Source organism: Saccopteryx bilineata, chromosome 1 (genome assembly GCF_036850765.1).
Source record: "Saccopteryx bilineata isolate mSacBil1 chromosome 1, mSacBil1_pri_phased_curated, whole genome shotgun sequence".
Lineage (NCBI taxonomy): Eukaryota > Metazoa > Chordata > Mammalia > Chiroptera > Emballonuridae > Saccopteryx > Saccopteryx bilineata.
The window spans coordinates 392356278-392368913 of NC_089490.1; the positions used below are offsets into that span (position 1 = coordinate 392356278).

The 12636-nt window shown below is 56.3% G+C and overlaps 1 protein-coding gene across 1 annotated transcript; it reads left to right on the forward strand.

Moving 5' to 3' along the window:
* Positions 1–310: 310 nt before the first annotated feature.
* On the forward strand, positions 311–12172 carry SMTNL1 (smoothelin like 1). Its single transcript, XM_066251547.1, has 8 exons — positions 311–452; positions 4070–5073; positions 5308–5440; positions 5550–5601; positions 6984–7142; positions 7281–7395; positions 7523–7674; positions 11701–12172. Exons 2-8 carry the CDS (start codon positions 4072–4074, stop codon positions 11843–11845), a joined length of 1758 nt encoding a protein of 585 aa, XP_066107644.1. The 5' UTR covers positions 311–452; positions 4070–4071; the 3' UTR covers positions 11846–12172.
* Positions 12173–12636: the final 464 nt, after the last annotated feature.

The following is a 12636-nucleotide window of genomic DNA, read 5'->3' on the forward strand; positions in this document are numbered from 1 at the left end:
GGAGGAAGAGTAAAAGGGACTATTTAAAGAAACAAGGTGGTGGTGGAGGGTGGGGCAAAGAAGGCCTAGTCTGGGCTCTGGATGACCAGGGGAAGCCAGAGGGCTGGTGGTCATCCAAATGGTTTTCCAGGTCGCCAGGGCCGGATGACCGCAGGACGTACACTGCCGGGGTCAGGGCAGGAGGGACGCGCTATGATTGAAAGGTGCCACCTGTCAGATCTTCAGGGGAAATCTGAGCCTCCCAGGCCAGGGGGGAGTGTTGTACCAACAGGGCGGTAAACAATGCTCTTCAGAGGCTCAAGGTTCTTGAAATGGGGGTGGAGTGGGAGGAAGGAGGGGGGATGTGGAGGGGCAACAGAGACAGAAGAGCTGGGGGCTAGAGGCAGCCCAGGAGTGAGGCCACTCAGCGAGAAGGAGACAGCTCTCCAGTTCCCCGGGCGGAGGCCCCACAGGTAAGAGAGGCCCTGGGCTCCTTTCTAAGGGCCCCCTTCCATCTGCCAACCCCTCTCCCACCTTCAAGGGCAGAAGCCTCCAAGCCTCCCAAAGTTGGAGAATTTCAGACTTCTTTCTCATTTTCCCCACCACTGTGTGAACTCTATTTAGACCTCAGGGACTCAGGCTCTGCGGTGCTGGGCAAGCTGAGATCACCTGCAGAGCAGCCGGCAGGTGGCCACCCACACGGAGGACCTGGCGGCAGAGAGGCTCACCAGTTCCTCTGGGTGGGGAGGCAGACTCTCCAAGCACTTAGGAGTGGCCTCTCTGAGGGAGCATCCCTGGCTGGGGTGGGCAGTGGTGGAAGTCTCCGGACCACCAGAAGGCAGATGGGGTGGCAGTAGGTCTGGCGGTATCGGCAGAATCACCAGATGTCATCTACACTACTTGGGGGCTGGAACTCGGGCTCCTGGGTCTTTTCCGTCGGGTCTGCCGAGAGCAGCAGGAAGAGGAGAGAGGAGCTGTCTGCAGTGCTGCTCCAGAACAGGACAGGGGTGGGAGGAAGGCTTCCTGGGGAAGGGAGGAGAAAGAAAAGTGGAGAGGGAGGAAGGAAAGAGTGAATAGAACTCAGCCATGTATGATGGTCCTCCCTCACCATTGAGGGGTCCCCTCACTCTGGGCTGGAGCCTTTGAAGGGACACTGGCTAAGGACCTGGTGGGAGCAGCATCTTTGGCTCAGGTGCAGGGCTGGCTGTCAGGAGACCCGGGTTCCAGCTACAGTTTGGCCATTTAATTTTCTTCAGACTTTAGTCAAGGATCTTCAACGCCCCCAGCTTCTAATTCCTCATGTGTACAAGGGGGCCAGTCCCCCACCTGTTCCCGGGGGTGAGAGAGTGGGGAACGAGCCAGGTAAAGCAGGGCCCGGCGTGTGAGCTGTGAGCTCTCCGGAGGTGGTGATGCTGGGGCGGGGGGTGTTATCCTGGTGTCTGAGCACTCTGAGTTCCTTCACTCCTCCTCTATTTATGACGGGCCTGGAGGGTGGAACACCGAGGCGCTAACCACGCAGCAGGACGGAGGTGTGTATGCGTGTACGCGTACACCTGTGCTTCCCTCCACCTGAGTGTGTAACACGCAGATGAAGGGGAAGATGGTTGTAGCACTTTGCTATGTCTTAGCCAGTTACCAGCACACTTTGAGATATAAGTTATCAACTTAGTGGCATTCAGTTCTCTTTGCTTTGTCTCACCAACTCAATGCCCTCATGACCAGGTCAGTGCCCTAATCTGACACAGGGCTGGGCCATGAGGTCCGCCTGTGCCGAACAAGCTGATGAGTCCCGAATGCTGCCTCAAGATCCTTCCTAGCCCTCCACCAGCCCTAGGCGGTGAGACCGGTTTTTACCTCCACACATCAGAAGAGCAGGAGGGCAGGTAGCTTGCTCAAAGCCACACAGTTAGTAAAGGGTGTGAGCTGGGATGCCATTGTAGGAAGACTTCCGAATCAATGACTTTCACCACTACCCCATTCCACCTTCCAAACAAGAGCGCAGGTCAGGAATGGGTGGTGGGGGTCCTTCAGACCGGCCTTGGCCACACTTCTTCCCGCTAAACATGGCGTTCCTCAAGGGGGCGGTAGTGGTTCCTCAGGGAAACCAGCAAAAAAAGAAAAGAAAGCAAGGAGGGAAAATCCATGGTGAAAGAGGTTTGGGAAAAAATGAGTTAAATAAGGCTAAGCAAAGTTAAGATTTCTTGACTATGGGGTATCTAAGTGCTAATGAAGTTGTCTGTTTCTCCAAGGGTAAAGCGTGGGTTCTTTCTGGAACAACTGTAGCCAGGGAATAAATTCCCTTCCCCCAGGCCCGATTAACGCCCAAAAGACCCCAATTTTCTACAGAACACAGTTTGGGAACCCTGATGTAGGTCAATCCTGTCATTGTTGATGGAAATGGAGGCACAGAGGCAAAGGGACTTGTGCAGGTCTCAGAGTGAGTGCCGAGGAGATGGGGTCACGGCCAGCCCCTTGTGCGTTCCATGTCTCGGCTCATTTGTCCCCTCTGACTCGGACACAGGCCGCAGCAGCTGAAGGATGAAGGGAGTCAGGCAGGAGAGGCGGAGCTGGAAGGCAGAGTGATCACCTTCACAGAGCCCAGCCTGCTCCCCAGGAAACGGTCGGGGGACTCAAATCCAGGAACCCCAGGACCCTGGTCTGGGGGCAGTAAGACCCAGGAACAGAGCCCTGGCCCCCGTCTGCCTGTCTTCCTACCTCTGTCCCAATTACACAGGCGCCCTGGGTACTATCACCCAGAATGATGGCCCTGCGGAGGGCAGGAGGTATTTTTAGCCAGTGACAGGAGTGCCTCCTTTTTTTTGCTGCCTGAGTCATGCCCTGAACACCATTTAGGGTTTGTTTTCTTTTCAAACAGACCCCAGGAAGGGCAGGGGAATGAAGGAGATGGCCCTGCACCCCACCCACCTGTTACTGTAGATCCTAGAGTTCATACAGTACTTGAATAGGAATCCCCCTGTTAAGGTGTCTAATGTCTCTCCCCTCACCAACCCCAGGCAGCTGGAGGATCAGATTTCCCTGTGGAGGGCGGAGAGAATAGTTTCTACTCTTCACCAGAGGAAACTCCTCCATGCCCAAGCCCACCTTTTCCAAGAGCTAGACGCTAACAGAGCAGGCAGAGACCCAGGCACCTGCTGGCCCAAGGTTTCCCAAATTCCAGGCATTTTTAGACCACCTCCATGACTTAGCTGCATCTGTACCACCTGTATTCTGCTTCCTGAATATCTTCCTCTGAATTAACTCATTTTTAAATTCAATGTATGGGGCCTGGCCAGTTTGCTCAGTGGATAGAACATCCGCCCGTTGTGCCGATGTCCCAGCTTTGACCCCTGCTTTTCTTCCCCTCCCTCTCCCCTTCTCTCTCTTCCCCATTCACAGCCAGTGGCTTGAATGGTTCAAGCACTGGCCCTAAACACTGAGGATAGCTAGGTTGGTCGGAACAATGGTCTCAGGTGCTAAAAATAGCTTGTTTCGAGCATCGGCCCCATATGGGGGTAGCCAGGTAGATTCTGGTTGGGGCACATGTGGGAGTCTATCTCTCTATCTCCCCGTCTCTCACTTAAAAATAATTACAATAATAATAATTAAATTCAATAAATTTTTTAAAGAAAAGGTTATATCGCTATGGGAAATGGAAACAGTGGAGGAAAAAAGGTATTAAATTCTGTCTAGGTGCTCCTGCCTGCTCTGGGCTCTGAGCCTGAGGCTAGCTCTCTCCACCGGTGTCACAGAATGTTCATATCAAATTGTAACTGCCTCACAGCTTAATGAAAAAAGAAGCAAAAGTTATTGAAAAGGCATTATGTGACCTAATGTTCTTAAAGCCCAAGCGACATCCTGCAGAAGGTGGGTAGGCGAATGCTACCTGACACCAAGTCAGCACAGCCCACACCCCACCTCTGGGGGAAGCAGCACTCCGTGCTTCACTGCGCCCCGGGGAAGTGGCTGCGCAGGCCACAGGTCCCCAGACTGAACCCCAGGCCCCCAGACTCTGGGCCAGCCCCGTCCGAGGGCGGGCCTTCGCCTCATGCAGGATGGGGAATGACTAGGCCTGCTTGTCTTGTCTTTCCAGAGATGGAGCAGAAGGAAGGGAAGGCCTCTGAGGATGGGGCCGCTGTCTCCCCAACCGCGGGGACCCCGGGGACGCCGGGAGGTGATGCCTCCGCAGAAGTGGAGGCCCAGGGAACTGCGGGGAGCGCTGTCACAGAGGGGCCTCTGGCTGGGGCGGGAAAGCAGGAAAGGGCTCCAGCCCAGGACGGCGGTTCAGCTGAACTCCAGGGGGGAGCCAATGGGCTGGATGGGGTCAAGGTAGAGTCCAGGGAGGAGGCTGAACTTCCAAAGGAGGACGGTGGGAAGGAAGAGACCAAAGAGGCTCCTCGGGAGATGACTGACCGGAAAGAAGAGACCAAACCTGCACCCACGGAGGCTGAGGGAAGAGAGGGGACGGCGCTGGCCTCTGGGAAGCGGGAGGCTGAGGAGAAAGCAGCCAAGCCTGACCCCGAGGAGAAAGCTGACATGGAGGACGAGGCCCAGGCTGAGCTGGAGCACGTCACCGGGGAGCAGGAGGCCAGGGCTGGAGCCAGGGAGGCCGGCGGGGAGCAGGAGGCCAGGGCTGGAGCCAGGGAGGCCGGCGGGGAGCAGGAGGCCAGGGCTGGAGCCAGGGAGGCCGGCGGGGAGCAGGAGGCCAGGGCTGGAGCCAGGGAGGCCGGCGGGGAGCAGGAGGCCAGGGCTGGAGCCAGGGAGGCCGGCGGGGAGCAGGCGGCCAGGGCTGGAGCCAGGGAGGCCGGCGGGGAGCAGGAGGCCAGGGCTGGAGCCAGGGAGGCCGGCGGGGAGCAGGAGGCCAGGGCTGGAGCCAGGGAGGCCGGCGGGGAGCAGGAGGCCAGGGCTGGAGCCAGGGAGGCCGGCGGGGAGCAGAAGGCCACCACGGCCTCCCAGGAGGAGAGCGCCAAGGTGGAGGAGCCCGAGGCTGAAGCCCAGGAGAAAGTCAGCGCCCCAGAGGCCACGTCAGACTCTGAGAAGAAGGCTGCTCTGGAAGACGAGGCCAAGGCCGAGCCACAGGACAGTGTGAAGGAGGAGGTGATGAGCGAGGCAGAGGAGAGGAGGGAGGAGGCCCCACAGGGAGGTCCCCAGGGAAGCAAAGCCCTCTGCTGTATTTCCTGGGGAGGGTCCAGTCTTCCTCCCAGGATATCCAGAGCCTGGTGGCTGGGGTGCGGCACTGTGTCCCGGCTGCCTTCCTAACCCTTCTCAAGTCTTCTCAAAGCCTTGGGAGCTTGTAGGACCATGAGCTCACCCAGATCATGTTGGTTCCAGGAGTCAGGGGGTCCCACTGAGGAGCAAGACCAGGATGTGGAGAGAGAGTCAGAGGAAGGGGCAGGGGTAACTCCCAGCTCCCCCGAGGAGTGGCCCGAGAGCCCCACAGAGGAGGGTCAAGGCCTCAGTCCAGGTAAGAGAGCCAGGAGCCCACGGGGCTGCTGTGGGGGCGCCCCTGAGGAGAGTGCAGGGAGTGGTCACTGTAGCCCCCCACTTTCCTCCCCGCTGCTCTTTTCCTGCAGATGGGTTAGGCCCAGACACTGCAGCTTCTGAAGAGAACTGTCCCTCAGCCAGGTAATGTCCAACCCCAGGGCCACGGCTCCAAATCCCACTAACACCTGCTCCCTTTGAAGTCCGCCCTCACCCTCATCTGGGCCTGGGCCTCCGCATAGCATCTGAGTTTGAGAATTCCAGGATTCCCGGCAGTCAGCCCCTTTCCCAGGGCAGAACCCAGAAAACCACAGGAGCCAGAACTTGGGACCAAGGGAGTATGCAGCACACCTGGTCCACCTCCCCTCCAGCACTGGCCTCTCAGCATCCCTGACAGGTCTTAGGGGGGCCTCGCCTCGCCGCTAAGTGTGTTTGCATGGTGTCAGCACCATCCCTAGAGCGTGAGCAGAAGGCCTGAGTTTGGACAACGACTCTGCCACTTACCAGCTGTGTGACCTTGGCCATGTCCCTTCGCCTCTCTTCATCTGTGAGGTGGACGCAGTAATTGTACCTCCCTCATAGGATTAGAGTGAGGTTTAAATGATGTAATGTTTGTTGCCCAACATCAGTTATTAAAAGAATCTTCCTCTGCCTGATCGGGCGGTGGTGCAGTGGATAGAGCGTTGGACTGGGATGCGGAAGACCCAGGTTCGAGACCCCGAGGTCGCCAGCTTGAGCGAGGGCTCATCTGGTTTGAGCAAAAGCTCACCAGCTTGAGCCCAAAGTCGCTGGCTTGAGCAAGGGGTTACTCGGTCTGCTGAAGGCCCGTGGTCAAGGCACATATGAGAAGGCAATCAATGAACAGTTAAGGTCTTGCAATGCGCAACAAAAAACTGATTGATGCTTCTCATCTCTCCGTTCCTGTCTGTCTGTCCCTGTCTATCCCTCTCTCTGACTCTCTCTGTCTCTGTAAAAAAAAAAAAAAAAAAAAAAAAAAAAATTAAAAGAATCTTCCTCTGTTTTGATCTGAGCTCTATGTCCGTGTCACATCTTAGAGAAAGACAACTGGACACTCACTGAGCTCTCAGGCAACCCTGTGGCAGGCAGAACGGGGTGCTCTACTCCCCTTCCTGCTCAGCCTTAGAGCCATCTTGTCAGGTAGGTGTCTTCTTGCCCCCATTTTACAGATGAGGAAGCTGAGGCTCAGAGAAGTAACATGATCAGTGTGCCAAGATCACACAGCAAATAAGAGGCAAAGCCAGGATTCAAATGCGGGTCAGACCTCAGACCTGTCTCGTTCTGCCGTCACATCCCACCAGACCACACACTGCCCAAGTTAGACTGAGCCTCATTATTCCTTCCAGCCCCTTCTAGTGCTGGGCACAGAGGAAAGGCCTGCAGAGAGTGGGTGCCACACTGTGCACACCCCTTCAGAATGTAGGGACTCCACCCCCAGCCAGCCCCTCCCCCTCCCTCTACTGGCTGGTCCCAGCCCCTCTCACTCTTCTCTGAACCTTTTCATGTAGTGAGTCTTCACCCAGCGAGGCGCCCCAGAGTCCCACGGAGCCCCCTCCCTCACAGGAGAAGAAGAAGGAGAAGGCGCCAGAACGCAGGGTGCCAGCCGCTGCCCGGCTCCGGGGGGCCCGTGCGCAGAACCGCAAAGCCATTGTGGACAAGTTTGGCGGGTAAGATGCAGGCTAGAAGTGGCGGCGCTGGGCTTTCCCAGGCCAGGGTGAGAGGGCTGACACCTGGACAGGGCCTCCTGCCTGACAGGGCCCTCGGTGGCCCCTCTGGGCTGGCCTTCTGCGTCCTTCCCCTCCCAGGGCAGCCTCGGGCCCCCCCGCCCTGTTCCGGAACACGAAGGCAGCAGGGGCAGCCATCGGTGGTGTCAAGACCATGCTCTTGGAGTGGTGCCGGGCCATGACGAGAAACTACGAGGTGAGCAGGGGACAGGGACCCTTCCCCGGAGTGGCAGTGCAAAGCCCAGAGGCTGGGAGGCGTAGGGGGCCAAGCCCAGGCCCTGTGCCCCAAGATTCACCGAGGACGCCCTTCCCCTGGCCCGCAGCACGTGGACATTCAGAACTTCTCGTCCAGCTGGGGCAGTGGCATGGCCTTCTGCGCCCTCATCCACAAGTTCTTCCCGGATGCCTTTGACTACGCCGCGCTTGACCCCACGAAGCGCCGGGAAAACTTCACCTTGGCCTTCTCCACCGCAGAGTAAGCCACAGCCCGGAGGGCCGAGCCACGGGGGGCAGGGCCTTGGGTGGTAAGGGGCGAGCTGCCCTCGCAGGGGTCGGGGAATGTGGCCACGCGTTGGTGCAGCCAACAGACAGCTTTTGATCACCAGGAATGGTTTCAGGACAAAGCAGGGGTGAATCGGTAAATTCCTTATACTCCAGGGGGAGAGAGGCCGTAAATACACACCCATATGAAATATCATTGCCCTGGCCGGCTGGCTCAGCGGTAGAGTGTCGGCCTGGCGTGCGGAGGACCGGGGTTCGATTCCCGACCAGGGCACACAGGAGAAGCGCCCATTTGCTTCTCCACCCCTCCCCCTCTCCTTCCTCTCTGTCTCTCTCTTCCCCTCCCGCAGCCAAGGCTCCATTGGAGCAAAGATGGCCCGGGCGCTGGGGATGGCTCTGTGGCCTCTGCCTCAGGCGCTAGAGTGGCTCTGGTCGCAACATGGCGACGCCCAGGATGGGCAGAGCATCGCCCCCTGGTGGGCAGAGCTTCGCCCCATGGTGGGCGTGCCGGGTGGATCCCGGTCGGGCGCATGCGGGAGTCTGTCTGACTGTCTCTCCCTGTTTCCAGCTTCAGAAAAATGGGAAAAAATATATGTATATCATTCCAGGAGTAGGTGTGGTAAAGACAATGCCGCCAGGGTGAGGGACCTAGCGGAGGAAGGTCAGGTCTGCTGGTTTAGAAGGGGTGAAGTAGAGATCTGGGGTCAGATTACGACTCGGCCATTTGTTGGCTGTGTGATTTGGACAGGCTCCTTTACGTTTCTGAGCCTCCATATTCTGATCTTTAAAATGGGTACAAGGTAGCCTTACCTGTGGTGGCGCAGTGAATACAGTGTCGACCTGGAACTCTGAGGTCGCAGGTTTGAACCCTGGGCTTGCCTGGTCAAGGCACATATGGGAGTTGAGGCTTCCTGCTCCTCCCCTCTTCTCTCTCTCTCTCTACTCTCTAAAATAAATAAATTTTCCAAAAAAGTTAAAATGGGTACAAGGCTTCTTCTTCTGCAGGACTATTGTGAAAATTAAGTAAATAACTAAGTAAAGTCCTTATAACAGTGCCTAAACCACGGAAAACACTTCAAAGAAATCTTAGCTGCTATTCTTGTTTTATAGTGAATGACAGTATAGATGTTATAGTAATTATTCAGTTTGGAACCTGGAGGAGGTTTTATTGCTGAGACTCACAGCTGGATGACAGGGGTGGTGGTGGGATGGAGAAACGGATGGTGCTAGAAAGGCAGGAAGGGTTTGGGGAACAGTCTGAGAAGCAAAGACAGTACCGTCAGGTGGGGTAGGGGCAGGGCCCCCAATACCAAAGCACTAAAGCTGGCCTCAGCCCGACGCCTCCATCTCTCCCCACCAAGGTCTGCACACCTCCTGATGGCCTTCGGGCTCCCGAGGAGCTCATGTCAGGAGCGCCCATTTTCTCTGGCCCCAGGGAGAGGCTCTGACCCACATAGTAGAGACAGGACAGTACAGAAGGTGTGGTCAGTGATGGCAACTCTTTCACCCTGTGTGTGTGTGTGGGGGGTATTTTTAAAGCCCTGGGACAGGGAAGAGGTCACTGCAGATGTTAGCAGCACCTTGGTCCAGAAGGCTGAGCCCTCTGGTGGTTAGATCCCGTCCAGGCCTCACCGCCAACCCACAGGGAAGCCTGGGTCAGCAACCTTCCCCTCTCTGGGCCTGCATGTCCCCATCAGCAAAATGAGAGGGTTGGATAGTAATCTGTGATTTTCAAATGTTTTTTATTCCCACAAGCAGATTCCTCAAACAAAATATTAAGTGAATTCCCAACACATAAAACAGAATATCTTAAAAAAAAAAACCCAAAAAACAGAATATCTTTTTAGGTTAGGGCGATTCCTGGAGCTTAGCACCCAATGGTCCTTTCCAAGATGGTCCCTGAAACACATCTATCTGTAGGGCCCTGGGGCACCAAGGACACCATTTGGAAACCACCAGACACGATGTGCCAGAAGACCCCTTTCAGTTTCACACTATCCTGAGGGTTGAGAGTCCTGGGGCGGGGGCCGGGGGCTTGGGAGCGCCGTGTCCTGCTCCGGGCTCAGAAACACCTTTCACAATGATGAAAAGCCACGTGAACTGAGTGGCCAGCTGCCAGCCAGGCCTTCTGCTGAGTGCTTTCCTGGGCTTATCCCATTCAGTCCTCACAGCACTCCAGCGTGCAGCTACAAGCGGAGATGTCTGTGACCTCCTGGGGTCGCACAAGGGGGCTGTGGCAGACCCGGGATTTGCCAGTGAACTCCCTATTCAGCGCTGAGAGCTCCAGGTGAACAGCAGAAGGGGGTGCAGCTCCGCCCTGACCAGGCATCCCATGGTCATGGTCCTCCACCTGCAGCTGCCCTGCCTCGGTTCCCAGCCAGGCAGAGCCACAAGAAGGCAGTGGTAGTCAGCAATGGCGCCGGGCTGACCAGAGGTGTCAGGCCGCAGGGCAAAGGGTGTGGTGGAGACCATGGGGTTGGAGGGTGGAGAACAGAGATTGAGGTGCGGAGTTTGAATCCTGCCTCCTCCCTCCTCAGCTCTGTGACCCTCGGCAGCTGACTTAACCACCCCTCTGGGTTAGGGTGAAGATTAAGTGTGCCAAGTAAGGGGCCCCTGGCAGGGCCCGTCACATCTTCTCACCCCGCCCTAGAACGCTCCTGACCCCTATGCAGTCCCGGGATGCCAGAGGGGAGCAGCCAGTGCTGAAGCCCCCGGTGGGCTCCATCAGCCATGCTGCTAGGGGAGCTGGATCCCCTCTTCTGTGTAGGGGGACAGGACCCACACCCAGAAGCCGAGATCACTGCGTTGGTTGCAGGGAGCCCGTCTCATTCTTCGAAATCCTCCGGGCTGTGCTCCTCTGCCAGCACCCAGGCCGGTCTGGCTTGGGTTTCGGCCCAGCTGTCTCGGCCCCAAGAGAGGATTTCCGCTGGGACCTTGGTTTCTCCTACTGCCAGTGCCCTCAGCGGTTTGGCAGACTGGGGCTGCTGAAGCCTGGCCCCACGGCAAAGATGCCAGAGGCGCCAGGCCAGCCTGGGGCCAAGTCCTAGCCATGTCACTCACTTTGACCTTGGGCAAATCACCAAAAACGCTCCGAGTCTCCAGTTCTGCTGGTTGGCGATGGAGAGGAGGTTAAATGGGACCATTCCAGGGAAATATTTGACAAAGCACCTGGCACAGGCAGCAAGGCCCCAACAGTGGGCAGCTCAAACTATCAGCCTTAGGAAAGCCAGGAGTGGCACATCGCACCAAAGAGCAGCTGGGAAGTTAGAAAAAGAGGATTTGCCGCTAACCTCCATACAGTCCCTCAGACACTTCAAGCATGGCCGCCTCAGGGCCTTTGCATACACAAGCTATTTCTGTTGCCTGGTATCTTCCTCCCCCAGATATATACATAATTTACTCTTTAAGAGGCCTTCCCTGAGCACCTTTTTAAAAATACCACCAACACATACCCTGCCTCCCTTTCCTCCTAGCACCTCTCACCATCTGATGTACCATCCATTTCATGTGTTTGATTAGTCTTATCTTCTGCCAGGAGAAAGTTGACATGACAGCAGGAAATCTGGGTTTTATTCAGTGCCGAATTCCTCAGTAAATACACGGGGACTGAGTGAAGATGGAGATGGTGCAGCTATAAGCCAACCCTCTGGCTAGGATCAGGGTTCTGTCCTTTAAACTCTTCCTGAGGGCCCTGGCCTCCCAGAGGACTGGTATGGGAGCATGAGGGAGGGGTGGGTTAATGTAGAACTAGAAATCAGAGGACCCCGCGCCACGCGAGGCCACAGGACAATGAAAACATGGGAACCAGACCAAGCTGAGTGTGAGTTTTGACTCTGTCAGGGCCTCAGTGTTCTCATCTATACAATGGGATAGATGGCTTGGATGACTCCCAGTTCCAACACCCACAATTTGTCCTTGTTGGGTTGCCCATTTCCTCCCCTCGCTCCCAAGTTCTTCACCTTGGCCCTGATCCTCGCCCCACCCCACCTCTGCCTCTCAGGAAACTGGCCGACTGCGCCCAGCTGCTGGAGGTGGATGACATGGTGCGGCTGGCAGTGCCGGACTCCAAGTGCGTCTACACCTACATCCAAGAGCTGTATCGCAGCCTCGTGCAGAAGGGACTGGTGAAGACCAAGAAGAAATGAGGAGCTGAACGACCATGTGGGCAGAGATGGGCAGGACGTCCAGGTGACCAGCCACAGCCCTGAGGCTCCCTTCTGCTCCAAGGACAAGAGAGCCAGGGCTTGAGCCAAGGCAGGTGGTACCAGTCTTAACTGCACTAAAAGTACTTTTGTAAAATCCTGTCTAGCCTCTCAGTGTTCCCTCCCTAGCCCAGCCAGGAACCTCTCACTCTGGCAAACCCCGGCTGCCCGGGCGCCTCACCTGACATTGCCTCACCTGACACAATCCTTTCTACAAGCATGAAAGGCATTTGGGAAAGGACAATGGCTTGGGTCCCACCACTAACCAGCTGTGTGGCCTTGGGCCAGTGAATTAACCTCTCTGAACCTATTTACCATCTGACTGTGGATAAAAGGAGTTCAAACCTCATGGAGGTGTTGCGAGGGTTGAATGAAATAGTGAAATGAGCAAAAAGTCTGTCACACAAGTGCTCAGTAAGCAGTGGCCAAAGTAAAAACAAATCTGACATTGCAATCATCAAGTGGCCCTTTTCCCAGTTCTCCTCCCCCTTTCCACACTTCTCCTCAATGAGAGAACCCCAGGGCAGGGCTGGCGTAGAAGATGCTCTAGGAAGCTCACCCAAACTAGGCTGGTGGGGCCTGCAGCGAGTCCTCTGGCTCAAAGGTACCCCACATTTCTGTCTCTTAAAAGCAGGTGGTTTTCCAATAGCTCAGAACCACTGCACCCAGAAAGTTCTTCCTTTGAATTAAGTTCTTTCCTCCAACTCTGGCTGAGTTGTGGCTTGTTTTTGTTT